This window comes from Heterostelium album (genome assembly GCF_000004825.1).
Source record: "Heterostelium album PN500 unplaced genomic scaffold PPL_scaffold6, whole genome shotgun sequence".
NCBI classification, from domain to species: domain Eukaryota; phylum Evosea; class Eumycetozoa; order Acytosteliales; family Acytosteliaceae; genus Heterostelium; species Heterostelium album.
In genome coordinates this window covers 572771-587020 of record NW_008805068.1, presented here as the reverse complement: position 1 = coordinate 587020, position 14250 = coordinate 572771, and the positions used below count along the sequence as shown (strand labels likewise).

General features: G+C 31.8%; 5 protein-coding genes across 5 annotated transcripts; all 5 read left to right on the top strand.

Moving 5' to 3' along the window:
- Positions 1 to 266: 266 nt before the first annotated feature.
- On the top strand, positions 267 to 2614 carry PPL_06813 (uncharacterized protein; the record flags this gene model as incomplete). The annotated part of the gene is made up of 4 exons (XM_020577664.1): positions 267 to 497; positions 594 to 791; positions 935 to 1894; positions 1967 to 2614. The coding sequence occupies 4 exons, from the start codon at positions 267 to 269 to the stop codon at positions 2612 to 2614; spliced, it is 2037 nt and encodes a 678-aa protein (XP_020432112.1).
- A 512-nt stretch (positions 2615 to 3126) lies between these two features.
- ubpB (ubiquitin carboxyl-terminal hydrolase) lies at positions 3127 to 6687 on the top strand (the record flags this gene model as incomplete). The annotated part of the gene is made up of 5 exons (XM_020577663.1): positions 3127 to 5066; positions 5153 to 5591; positions 5671 to 5805; positions 5887 to 6329; positions 6669 to 6687. The coding sequence occupies 5 exons, from the start codon at positions 3127 to 3129 to the stop codon at positions 6685 to 6687; spliced, it is 2976 nt and encodes a 991-aa protein (XP_020432111.1).
- Positions 6688 to 7186: 499 nt separating this feature from the next.
- On the top strand, positions 7187 to 8580 carry PPL_06811 (uncharacterized protein; the record flags this gene model as incomplete). The annotated part of the gene is made up of 4 exons (XM_020577662.1): positions 7187 to 7694; positions 7772 to 7914; positions 8018 to 8128; positions 8233 to 8580. 4 exons carry the CDS (start codon positions 7187 to 7189, stop codon positions 8578 to 8580), a joined length of 1110 nt encoding a protein of 369 aa, XP_020432110.1.
- A 573-nt stretch (positions 8581 to 9153) lies between these two features.
- Positions 9154 to 9492, top strand: PPL_06810 (uncharacterized protein; the record flags this gene model as incomplete). The annotated part of the gene is made up of 1 exon (XM_020577661.1): positions 9154 to 9492. The coding sequence occupies one exon, from the start codon at positions 9154 to 9156 to the stop codon at positions 9490 to 9492; it is 339 nt and encodes a 112-aa protein (XP_020432109.1).
- A 699-nt stretch (positions 9493 to 10191) lies between these two features.
- PPL_06809 (uncharacterized protein) lies at positions 10192 to 14237 on the top strand (the record flags this gene model as incomplete). Its single annotated transcript, XM_020577660.1, has 7 exons — positions 10192 to 10377; positions 10474 to 10703; positions 10769 to 10981; positions 11064 to 12450; positions 12528 to 13303; positions 13382 to 13523; positions 14184 to 14237. The coding sequence occupies 7 exons, from the start codon at positions 10192 to 10194 to the stop codon at positions 14235 to 14237; spliced, it is 2988 nt and encodes a 995-aa protein (XP_020432108.1).
- Between the last annotated feature and the right edge of the window lie 13 nt (positions 14238 to 14250).

Genomic DNA, 14250 nt, shown 5'->3' with positions numbered 1-14250 from the left:
ATATAAAGAAATAACAATTTATTTATTCATTTTTTTTATATTTGTATTTTTTTTTAAGAAGTAAATATGTTATTAAAATTTACAAAATAAAAGTAGAAAAAAAAAAGAATGCAAATTTAAGAAAAATGGTGTGAAAAACTTGAAAATCTCTTAAAAACAAATTAATTTCATAGTTTTTATTTTTTTTCATTTAATATTTATATCAAAATATATCAATATATATATATATTATTATATTAGTATTATATTTTAATCTAGAGATTTAAATGGTAAAACAATGTACATCATGTGGAAGCAGTGAATTAGAGAGCGCAGAAGGCACTTTGGTGTGTACACAATGCGGAACTATTTTGAATGAAGTGAAACTGGTGTTTGAGGAGGAGACCTCCGTTAAGATCGATGCAATCTCCAACTCCAAGAGTATCTCTAACAAGAAGCGTGACTCTTCCTCTGTACTAAGAAGATATACATCTACTTCTGATGTAATTACAACGAATGTATGTTGCTTTGTTTTTAACACTTTCTATTTTCTTTTTGTTAATTTTACTCTTTACTAATTGATGTATTATTATTTATTCTTATTATAATTATAGTTATTGAATAGTATTGATATAACATGTGATAAATTAAAGTTAAGTTCAACACTAAAGAATGAAATGATTGGATTCTATAATAATGTACTTAGAGTACGTTCTTCCATAAAGAAACACCGTGCCGACTTGATAGCTGGTGGTCTTGCATACATCTCAATCAAGCACAACAAGAAACCTTTAAGTTTAATGGATATTTCTGTAGGTTATTTTTAACAATTGTTAATTGCTTTGTTAATAGTTAACTAATATTATCATATTTGTTTGTTTGTTAGAATCAACTGGGTGTTGAGTTTTATGCTATTGGAAAGATTGCATTCAAGATGACGAATATTGTTGGAAAGCCAATGGATATGAGTGATTTGTCAACGTTTGTCGATAGAGTGCTCTCTCACTATAAGACTCAGTTTGATAACGAAGATATGAGATTCTTGAGAAAGTTGACTGTGGAGCTGATAAACTATGCCGATAAGAATCAGATTGTCGATGGTCGTGCACCCAACAATATAGTGGTTGCATGTGTGTATATGTCGATGCAAGCCAAGACCGGAGCACTGCCCGATCTCAAAAAGATATCGTCGGTACTCTCCACCAGTATCAAATGCATAACCGATCGGTACAAAGAGCTGAAGCGACAGCTGGTCACCTACAGTAAGAAGTCGGCGTTCCTCGGCAAGCTCATCACCGAGAAGAACTTCCATCAGTACATTCCCATCATTCTGAAAGACTACAATCTGAATAACCCGACAACCAACCAGATTAACGATAGCGATGAAACTCTCTATGATAGCGGTGACGATGTCAACAGCGGTGGTAGTGGATCCGACGACGAAAAAGATGAGCAAGAAAACAACAACAACAACAACAACAACAACGAAAGAAACGATGAGGAAAACAACAACAGCAACAACAACAACAATGAAAATCAAAAGGATAAAGAAACGTTGGAACAAATCCCGATACCTGGAAAACCACCAAAGAAAGTAAAGTACACCGAGAAAGCAGCGGAGAAGGAAAAGAAGAAGAACGAAAAGAATCTGTTTAGTATTTATCGTGGCGAGTACTATCGTCAGTCGAAAGACGGACTTGTTGAACCACCAGCCTTTATCAAGTCATCATTCAGAAGAATAACAAGGAAGATCAAGTTGATCGATGCCAAACTCCGACTTTCCAAGATGAATGCTACCAACAATAACAAACCAATCAAAGTGACTGAAGAAGAGTTGAAGTTTCTCGAAGAATACAACAGATTCCGACTGCCTTCAACTCTTAACGAAGAATTACTCTATGAGAAACTACTAATGGTATGTTTTTATTGATATCTATTTCATAGAGTCATGGTTGAACTAACAACGTTCGTTATTATTTATTTTTAGTATAATGTTGATGAAGAAAGTATTTTGATTGGAGTCGATTTGGAAACAGTAGAGTTGGAGAACTCAGAGTGCAAGTCGCACCCTGATTTGATGAGTAGCGATCTCGGGGAGTGTGATATTCCATCAGCTAGACTTCACAACTTTTTGAGAAGCGACGAAGAGAAGAAAATAGTGGAGAAGCTCTATCAGAACTCAAAGATCGATATGGATGTAAAGACAAAGAAAGAGATTAAAGAGGAACAACTCAAAGCAATGTATCCAGGTATCGATATCTCCAGCATGCTCACCGGAGCCAAGCAACCTAAACCCATTAAGAAGGAAGTCAACAACAACAACACCACGACAACCAACCCTCCAACTAACTTGCCAACTAACTTACCTTCACCAAAAATCATCAGTGCTAACAATCCAAAGTCAGCTGCATTAATATCTTCACTCAAACTAAATAATAATAATAGTAATTGTAATAATAGTCAAAAAAGTAAAGATGAAGAAGAAGATGAAGATGAAGACGAAGATGAGGATGAGGATGAAGAAGAAGAAGAAACTAATGTTCAAAGTAGCTATGGTTCAGTATTTCAAAGAAGAGCACTTGAAAGTAATAGTTATGACAATTACAATAACTATGATGATGATGATTACTATTAATTAACAGTAACACAACCCTTTAGTAATCAATCAATCAATAAATAAAAATAAAAATAGATAACTTAATGTTCATTCAATTAAGTTAACAATGTACTAAGTAATATTTTCAAAAGTTAATAAATCATTTTATTAAATTTTTGATTTTTTTTTCTTAATTTTTTTTTTGGTTCTTTTTTTTTTATTCTTTTTTTTTTAAAAAAATTAATTAAATAATCATAAACAATAATAATAACAGTGAAAGCAACCAACATAAATTCATCATAATATTAATAACAACAATAATAATTATAATAATAATATAGACATAGTTTAGTTTATCTGTATCTATATTGATTTGATTATTAACTTTTTAACATCAATCATTCTTTTATCCTTTTTTTTTTTTTTTTATATAAATCTTATTTATTATATTATTATTCTAACTATTATTATTATATAACATAAAAGTAATATAATAAATATAATTTCACTATTTTAGTATAAATAGTATTATGATATATAATTAACATAACATGGTCGATCAACATCAACAACAACAACAGCAAAAGTCAACTTTAAAAAGTAGTAAATTTAAGGAAAATAATAATAATAATAATATAAATAATAATAATAACAATAATAATATAGATAAATCACCAAATAATAATAATAATAATAAGAAATATAATGGTAATACATTGAACGGTCAATCAAGTTTAAAGAATAGTAATAATAAATTAAATAATAACAATAATAGTATAAAGAGTAAAGGTTTTAATGATAATTCTTTACAACAACAACAATATCATCAACAGCAGCAACAACTATATCCGATACAACAACAACAACAAACACCAATTCCACAGCAACAACAAATTAATGTAACATTTGAACAACATAACGATAATATTAGATACCAACAGCAACAGCAACAGCCACAACATCTTCACAATCATAATCAATCACAAGATATAGCCATAGACATAATGGACAACACCAACAACAATAATAACAATAATATAATACCGCAACAACATCCACAAGCCTACGAGTATCCATATGGTTATAACTATCCATATCCAACATATCCATACTATTACACACCGTATACACAATATTATACATATACACCTCCACCTCCACACCACCAACAACAACAGCAACCATCTTCACATCAAATTCCACAACAAAACAATACTAATTTTAAATCACCTTCATCATCATCAACAACGCCAACATATAATATAGTAAATAATAACAATAGCAGTAACAATAATTCAAGTTTAAATAATAATAATAATAATATAGATAATAGTTTAAATAATAATAGTAATAATAATAAGAATAGTAAAAAGAATAAGAATTGTTTATCAAATGTTTTGGTCACAACGAAAGACAGTAGTAGTCATTCAATGATGTCAAGAGTCGATATCTCCAGTATTAGCTTTGGAACGTTCGACTCTAGTCACTGGGATGCAATGTTGGTAACATGCTCTCCATTACTGCCAGACAGTTTCTCATTTGTTTCAATCAGTGACTCCACTCCCATCACACAACTCGACCACTCACTCATTAACGTTCCACCAAGGAACATAGTATTTGATAACTCAAAGCACACTATCGCTCAAAGTCAACAACCACAACATCAACAACAAACATCGACATCTCCAACCACCTCATCATCCTCCTCCACACAATCATCACCAATATCTTCTTCATCTTCACCTTCTTCATCTACCAACACATCTCCAACCCAACAACCATCATCGTCATCAAAACAACAATCAAAGAAGAAGAAAAAGAAACAACAGCAACAACAACAACAACAGACAAACAATGAATTGATACCAACACCAACGGCAACAATAACAACAGTATCAACATCAAATAAATCAACAGAAATACATATAGAACAATCACCAATTCCAACAATTCCATCAAATGTACAGAGCACTTCAACAACAACAACAACCACTACCACTACCACTACCACTACAACAACATCGACATTATCTCAACAAACAAATCAATCGAAAGAAGGTGAATCAGCATCTGCATCAGTACCACCAGTTATTGTAGATCAACAACCAACGAGTTGGTCGAAATTGATCATTCAAACGATGGCACTGGACACCAATAGTAGCTCACCAGCCAAACCGGTGGCTTCACAAGCTGATGCTTCTAACTTGTCGAACGGTTCCAACGCCCATCAAAACCAACTCCGTCTCAAGAAGGAGCTCGATAAAAAACTGGCTTGGCTAAAGACGTTTGACGAGCAAGTACACAAAACCAAAGCCATTACCTTCCAATCGAAAGGTCTCGTCAACATTGCCAACACATGCTTTATGAACGTCATCCTCCAATCGCTGGTCGGTTGTCAACCGTTTGTCAAACTCTTGAAAAATATCTCATCTTCATCCGAGGTATTAGATCACCATTCCCAACACTCCAAATATCCAACTTTATTAAATTTGTAAGTCTAAAACTAAATTGTTTAAAATTCCATTCGTAGATCCAATTTTCTAATCTATATTTATTATTAATATTAATATTTTTTAGAATCCAATTTAATAATGATTATTTCTCATTAACAACAACTACCAACAATCAATCGTCATCAAATAGCAGTAAATTTATGAATAATAATCACTCTATTCCCAATCCAATCAATCCTAAATACTTTAGTGATTTAGTGAAATCATTCAACAGCAAAGTCTCACCATCTCCACCAGCAACTCAACCACCACCCCTTTCAATTCCACTCAGCAAGAAAAAGTCGAAACTCATGGTATTCGAGCAACAACAGCAACAACTCACACAACAAAGCTGTCAACAAGATGCTCAAGAATTCTTGACCTACTTCCTCGATTTGATTCACGAAGAACTCGTGTCGTTGGTCAGAGAGATCGAGGGTCCAAAGGAAGAACCTCTGATACCCGACGATCTCGATGGTGAATGGGAAGTTGTTGGTCAAAAAAATAAGACATCAACAATCAATGTAAGTTTAAGTTCAAATCACATTTAAACATAGGTTAAAGAGTTGTAATTTTAATATTTATCTCTTTTCTTAACAATAGGATCAATCAAACACTTCAACAAGTTCACCAATCTCTCAAATATTCTCTGGAACTCTTAGGAGCAGTGTTAATAAGCATGAATCAAAAGAATCCATTACATTACAACCTTTCTATTGTTTACATCTTGACATTAGAGTAAGTTTGGAATAATTAACTTTTAAAACTATTTTCAATAATAATAATATTAACTTGTTTTTTTTTGAAAATACTCTATAGCCAGAGAATATATATACACTCGATGATGCATTGTCATTGTTTATGAAAGAGGAAGCGTTGGAAGGATACACCTGTCAAACCAAAAAGATCGAGATTACCGCCAGTAAATCAATGTCGATTGAGATACTTCCAAGAATTCTCATTGTACATTTCAAACGATTCGCATACGATACCAAAGCACAGAAATTGGACAAACACATATCTTTCCCAACACAACTCACCCTCAAGTCACACATGCCAATCAAGTCTGACCAGACCAAGAAATACAGTCTCTTCTCCGTTGTCAGTCACCACGGTAAAGGCTTGTCTCAAGGGCACTACACATGCGATGTCCTTCAACAAAACAATCAGTGGGTGAAATTCGACGATGCTTCAATGAGTGACGTTACTGAGCAAGAAATACTCTCAAGAGAAGCTTATCTTTTATTATACCAACAACATCTGTAATCAATCAACCAACCAATAAATCAATCAACTATACAACAAACATAACGACCTACCCTTGGTTAATAATAATTATAACGAAAACAAACCAGTCGACTCACTATCACTCATTCCGAACTCCACCAAAAAAAAAAAAAAAAAAAGAAAGAAAAGAAAAAACAAAAAAATAAACTTCATCTTTTATCAAATACAAGTACTCGAGTTTAACAAACTTTAATTGATTTAAAACACATAAATATAACCAAAGTCTGGAAAACAAACAGACATTTCATAGATCTTTCTTGAGATTTGAATTAATTAACGGTCAAAGTGGTTATCCACATTTTAATCTAATATAGAATTCAAATTTTAAAATAAAATAATTAAGGAGTGTGATTGGCAAACTATAGATTCGCGCCCAAAATTAGTCTATCACACCTTTTTCAACTGTTGGAAAAACTCAGCTGCAAAAAAAAAAACAACAAAGTTTGAACAAACATTTTTTTGAATTCAAAGTTGTTAATAAAGTTTTGTTTTGATCTATCATAAAAGGTAATTATAACTGTCAGTAAACCACTGCGAATTAATTATTTAATATTATCACTTTTTTTTTATAGAGAATTAAAAATTAGTATCATAGTTTTTTTTAGATCCACAAAGAAAAAAAACAATCAAAAAAAGTAAATACCCATTCATTTAAACAAAACAATCAAGTTCAGTTGTCAACTTCACTCACAAAAATAACAATCAAAAAATTTAACCAACTTAAATTTTTTTTATTTTTTTTTTTTTTTGAAAAAATTATAACAGTTAAAGTTTCAACATCAACAATATCAACAACAACAATAACTAGATTTTGAAATTTTAATATATAATAATGGCAACAAAAGGAAAGAAGCCAGCTGCTACACCAGCACCAGCTGCAGCAAAGGAAGATACAACTCCAGCTGCCACAACTACTGCCGCCGTTACTCCAGCCACTGAGAAGGAAACAGACTCAACTGCCGCCGCCGACACTGAAGCCACTACTACTACCACCACTACCACCACCGCTGCCGAGCCAAAGAAGAAGAAGAAGAAGGCCGCTGCCTCTGGAACCAAGAAGAAGAAGAAGGCTGCTGCCGCTGCCGATGGATCTGAGCCAAAGAAAGTAAAGAAAGCACCAACCGGTGAGAAGCGTCCACGTTCCGATCCATTGATGGACAAGAACTCTTCTTATATCAACAAGATTCTTGCTGATGACAGCCTCAAGGAAGGTGCTCAATCAAAGAGAGAACGTCGTCCAGTCACCAGATCACCAATCGAAAACCCAGCTGAAGAAGTACAAAAGAAGAAGAATCTACCAATGAAATCAGGAAAGACATTACTTGATTATAATTCAGATTGTAAGATCAAAGCCAACTAATAGATCAACAGTATCAACAACTAACTAACTAACTAACTAACTAATCTAATCTTACAGTGGAGGATAAATTTGCTCATTTGAAGGTTGATGAAAAGGAAGTTTTAGCTGATTTGCACAAGATTATCTTTGCCAGAAAAGGAAAGGCTGGTGAAAGTTTAAAGAAGAACATTCTCGGTTTCCAAGGTTTCGACTTGAAAGGTGTAAGTACAACTTTATCATTCATATACATTTGTTTTTTTAAAAGTTTAATCTCAACTAATGATCATTCATCATCACTATTATTATTTAAACACTACACTTTAGGAAAAGGAGGAATACAACACTGAAATTCTTCAAGGTAGAATCGAAAAGCTTAACAGAGATGAAATTAAGAGTGTTTTGAAGATGTTATTGCTTCCACCAAAACCAACAAAGGTATAGTAATTAAAATTATAAATGATCGCCAGTACTAAAAAAAAAAAAGAATGTTTTACTAAACTAATTTGATTATTATTGTTACAATCGAATCAAAAAAATAGGAACAATCTGTTGAACTTCTATTAAAGTATTTGACTACACCAAATAAAGTAGATAATATCGAATATGATGGTCCAAAGAAGAGAGACAAGAAGAAGAAGAAGAAGACCACCACCGCAGCAGAGAAGAAGAAGACCACCAAGAAGTCGACCACCACAAAGAAGACCACCAAGAAGAAAGCTGAACCAGCAGAGGAAGAGGAAGATGAAGAGGAAGCTGAAGCCGCTGAAGAGGAGGAAGAAGAAGAAGAAAAGCCAGCACCACCAGCCAAAAAGGAAACCGGTAAGAAGAAGAAAGCAGAGAGTGCGGCCGACACCGACAAGAAGACCAAGAAGAAGAAAACTGCCTAAGTAGTTAAGTTTAATAATCTCAAACTTCACACTTCACACCTCGCATCATCATCATCATCATCAACACCCACTCTCAAACCAAAAAAATAACAACAACAACAACGCTGACAAACCCTGATTCATTCATCGTCATCTTTTCAACAACACTCAATGTTAAACATTTATATTTATTCGCAACACTTTTCCTTCAAAAATAAATAACTAATAATAATCATTAAAAATTAATAAATTTGTAATTTAAAAAAAAAAAAAAAATTGTGTAGACTTCAGATTATTATCCGACCATTAATGTTAACATTTTGCAAATTTGGTATGATGTATGAAGTTAGTGATGTCATAAACCACAAAATGGACTTGATTTATTTTCTTATATCTTTTTTTTTTCCCAGGTGTCGTTTAGATGTTTATTTAAAAGTCGGAATTGATATTTTTTTGATATTTTATTTTTTTTTTTAATTTTTTTTTTAATTTTGTTGTGAGCCCAATAAAACCAAAGGCGATGGTATTGGTATTGAAATAGTAGAATTCGAAATTTCATTTTTTATTATTCTATTTTACTTCATCTAAAAAAAAATGAAATCAATTCAATCTATTTTATCAATCTTATTTGTAGTTTTGGTCATTGCAGTTTGTGTCCAATCAATGCAAATCCATCAAAACGAAAAGGAAAAAGACAGAAAGGAAGTTTGTGAAGCTTGTCGTTCCACTTATGAAATCGCCAAGAAATGGTACAGAAAAGGTTTCTCCGAGAATGATGCCGCTAAACTCGTAAGAGAAATATGTCCATTAATGCAAGGAGCCACCAACGAATGTTATCAAATGGCCGACCAAATTAATAGATTTGACGATTGTATAAAGAGAAACACTGATGCGGAACCATGTTGTCGTGACATGGGCTGGTGTCATGCCTAAACCAAGTAGATTCTCAGTATACTATACAAAATCCACTCCAATTTCCAAAAAAAAACATAAAGAAAATATAAATATTTAATAAATAAATATTCTATTATTATCTCTATCACCAAATTGTTTTATAAACATCTAAACATTTATTGATATTATTAAATATTCAGATCGACAATAACTAGAAGAAGATTTTGCTGAAGAAATATTATAAAAAAAATTCTATATTTGATTTGTTTTCCTTCTAAGATAGAACGATATTAAAAATCTAGGATAAATTATAATTTAATCTTTTAAAACCAAGTCCAGTTTCAACATAAAGAGTTCTCCTATCAACATCCAAGCCTTGAAAATAGATATTTTTTTAATAGAAGCGATAATAAAACAAATAGGATACCAGAAAAATATATGAAAAGAATCTATGGATATCAAAATTATTCCCAAAATACTTTTATTTTTCTATTTATTTGTTGTTAATAAGCTGAAATCAAAATTTTAATATTGTTAAAATATAAAATAAAGATAAAATGATAGAAAACCTCTAGAAGAATCTATTAGTATACAAGAGGTATCTTTTAATTTACATTGTTTTTGGAAAAACTAATTTTTATCAAAAAAAAAAATATAAGAACTTCATTTACCATCCACATGTTTAATTAAAAAAAGAAAAATCATTGTAAATTACATTATATATAAATACAAAGTAGAATGTCAAATATTATTAGTAGTAATAATAATATTATAGATAGACATAGTGATGAACCAGATGGAAATGTAGAATCAATTAATTTAGTTGATTATCTTAATCAACATCTTATTAATGAGAAATCATTCGAGCAATTGGCAACTCTTAAACAATCATTGCTTAAAGAAAGAAATACAATCAAGAATATGGTAATTGTTGTCGTTGTTTTATCTTTTTATTATTTAATAGCTATTATCATATTGAATCTTTATAGTAACAATAAGAATAATAATAATTATTTATAGTTAGCAACACAATGTTCATCATCGACGCTTTCAGAGTTGGAGAATCAGTGTAATGTCGGTATAGCTGAACTCAATCAGATGCAAGCGAACCGAGCGAATCTACTAAAGAGTCTACGACAACATATTGATCATTCGCATGTAGATACCCTCTGTAAATTCACAACTCTTATCAATCAAATAACAAGAATTAAGAAATACATTCAAATATTATTAATTATACATTTACTATAGTATGTATTAACAAAACAAGACAAAACATATTGGTTGTTTACTAACATTATTATTATGTAAAAAGCAATAAGATTAAATCATTCATTGATATTAATAATCTTGGTGCATCATTAAGACCGTTTATCAATCTAATAGAGATACAGAATAATCTACATTGTCTAAAGTCACCGCTTATCACCAATAACGATGATCAACAACAACCTTGTTCCCATCTGACAAGACTGATCGATCATATGATAAGTGATCTAACAACGCTTTTAGAGAAGAAAATGAAAGAGTAAGTTAGGTTTTAGATAAATTGGAAAACCATGAACAAGTTGTTTGTATAACTAATATTATGATATTATAATGTTATTTAGTGAGTTAAAACTTTCATTGAAAGAGTTGAATTGGATATCATTGTCTGTCAATTCAAAGGATGGAAACAGTGGTGGTGGTGGTGGTGGTGTTACTGGTGGTAATGATAGTGGTGTTGATGGAACTGGTGGTGAAACTGGTGGTAAAGACAATCGTATCAAACAACTGCAATCTTCATTCTCCAATCTAATTATATTGCAACTAACAACACAAAAGTATCCACTGACACTACCATCTACAACGACAGCAACAACAACAACAACTTCACCAACAGCAACAACAACAATAACTACTACAAACACCTCCAAAACAATAGCAACAACAACCACAACTACTGCAACTGCAACAACTAAAACAACTAATAGTAACTCTAAAGCTTTGTCATCAACATCATCCAATTCAACAACAAACTTATTACCTACTAGTCTGTGGGCAATCGATATACTTTTAGAATCACTGATTAAAGGATTCAAGTATCATTTCCAAACTAAACGTGTCACCAATATGCTCGCTAAACCAGAGTGGCCAATTCATCATGTGAAACGTTTGATTAAAGATCATCTTCCTTATTTGACTGCATTACAGAATGCATTGAATCAACGAACAATCGGATATATCGATGTAGTACATTGGTTCATAAGCGGTCTCGTCAATACATTGTCTAGTAAGTTCCGTGATGACATTCCTCTTCTCACGAGTGGTTCCGACAACAAACTATTCTATCATACACTGGAGGAGTTAGTAACACTCTCACAATATCTATTGGATAACTATCAATATCCATATCCAATAGAATTCAACATATTAAAACAATCAGCAACTACAAACAAGAGAAAGAAGAGAGTAAGAAGTGAGAGTAGTGATAATGACGATGACGACTATGAAGAGGAAGAAGAGGAAGACGATGATAGAACAAAGTCACAAATAGAACTATTAGATCGTCAGATGAAATCACCGTTTGTTGCTGTGTTTGAGAATGAATCGATCTTTGACCAGTGGATAAACTTGGAGATTACCGCTTGTCAAGAGTACTTTGATGCATCGGCACATTCACCAGACTGCTGGGCACCCTACTACAAAGAAGACTTTGCCGATATCGATACGATGAAACCATCAAACTCTGCCTATGAACTGATATCATTGCTACGAATGGTAACCGATCGATACACACATCTCTCCGATGTATCACTACAATTCCAATTCTTTGTACAGATACAACTTAACCTACTCTCAAAGTACAGCGACGAACTACACAGTTTGGTTCCATCCGATTCTTACTCTTGGGCGAGAACACACGAGTACGACGAACATCAACTCAAAGAGATATCTTCAATCTACAACTCTACCATCTACATAAAGAATGTCTTAAAGGATTGGGATGATCAATTGGTATGTTAAGCAGCAGCAGCAGCAGTAAAGAAAAGTATTTAAACAAATTGTAACTAACTTTCTAATCTCTAAACTAGTTGTTTATTAATATTTATGATCATATGAAATCCAACCATGATCAAGAAATGTTAGTTAGTAATGCTAGTGTAGATAGTAATGGTGATGACAACAGTTACTCTGCATTCCACTCTACCATCGGTGTGTACAAATCGATTGGTAAACAGATGATGAAGAAGATAGTAGAGATTCTATTCAACGGATTCAAGATAAAGTCTAATCTCTACTTGAAGAGAGGTGCATTCGTACAAACAAAATCCAATATCTTCTTAAATCCAAACAATGCTGCATTACTATCACCATCTGCCAAACAGGCTAAACAATCTTCATTGTCAACAACAACAACAACTAGCTCAACAGCTACATCAGATGAACTTACAAAGCAAACATTAGTAGACGAAGAAGAACAAGAAGATCAAAGAAGAAGTAAGAATAGAGTATCAATTTCATCAACATCACCACCACCAACAACAACAGCATCATCTTTGTCAAGTAGTGGAGGTGGCTTGTTGGTAGACTACGAGCAATCACTTGATATCTCACCAGAGTTGACAGATGCACTCTCAACACTGAGATATCAACTCAGCATTATAGTACGATCGATTTGCTTCCAAAAGATCAATACACTCTGGCGAAAGCTCTCTGCAGAGATCGATCAGTATCTATTCAACCTATTACTCAACTCTAGTCGATTAAAATTCACACACAAAGACGGTTTACAATTCTCTAAAGACATCAAAACACTATTCCTTCTATTCCACACATTCACAGATAAACCAGAGAAATATATGAAAAAGTAAGTAGTAACTTTAATCTAAACAACGAAACAAACAAACAAACAAACAAACAACTAACTATGTATTTATTTAAAAAGAATATACGAATCATCGTTAATATTACGTATGAGCAATAGTCAACTTGGCAAGTTCAAAGAGGATCTCAGACACTACTCTGGTACTGGCACAGAAGAGAAGCTGTTCAATGATAACAACATTTACAATTTAAATTTAGACCAGGTAGAAACTATTGCAAATATAAGAATCGAATAGGATAGAACTGAACTGAATAAAATAAAATTAGATGTTCACAAACCACTTTTGTCTTGTTAACTAGTATTAATTAATCAAAAAAGGTTAACTACAGTCACCAAATAACATTTAACAAAAATATTAGATTTCAAAATGAAAATTGAAAAAAAAAAGATCTCAATTTGAAAAAAAAACCCCACAAACTTTGAAAAAAAAGCAAATTTAATTTTTTGGTTCGGGTCATGTCAGTTATTAAAAAAAAAAAAAATAGGTAATAACATTTTATTTTTTTTTTTAATTTATTTTTGTTTTTATAACATATTAGAACACCCTTATTTTCAAAGATACATTTACATTATCTTACAAGGATAAAACAAATCATCCCAATATTAAAATTTTAATATATATCATCTATTTATTTAAAAACTATTCATTTTTATCAAAATATTTATTCTATAGAAAGTAGTAAACAAAAAAGTAAAGTGAACTACACAAATTTAATTTAAAACAAAATTTTTTGCAACAGTTTAGTTTAATAATAAAAAATAATAATAAAAGGAGAACTAGTTATATGTTTATGTTTATAAACCTTTTTTAAAATCAAAAAAAAGTAGGTATTACATGCTTGATATTTAAATTTATCAATAGTTAATATCAGTCAGCTCAATATCAACATCTTTTATAGAGGCAGTTTTTAATTAAAAGATAGACACTC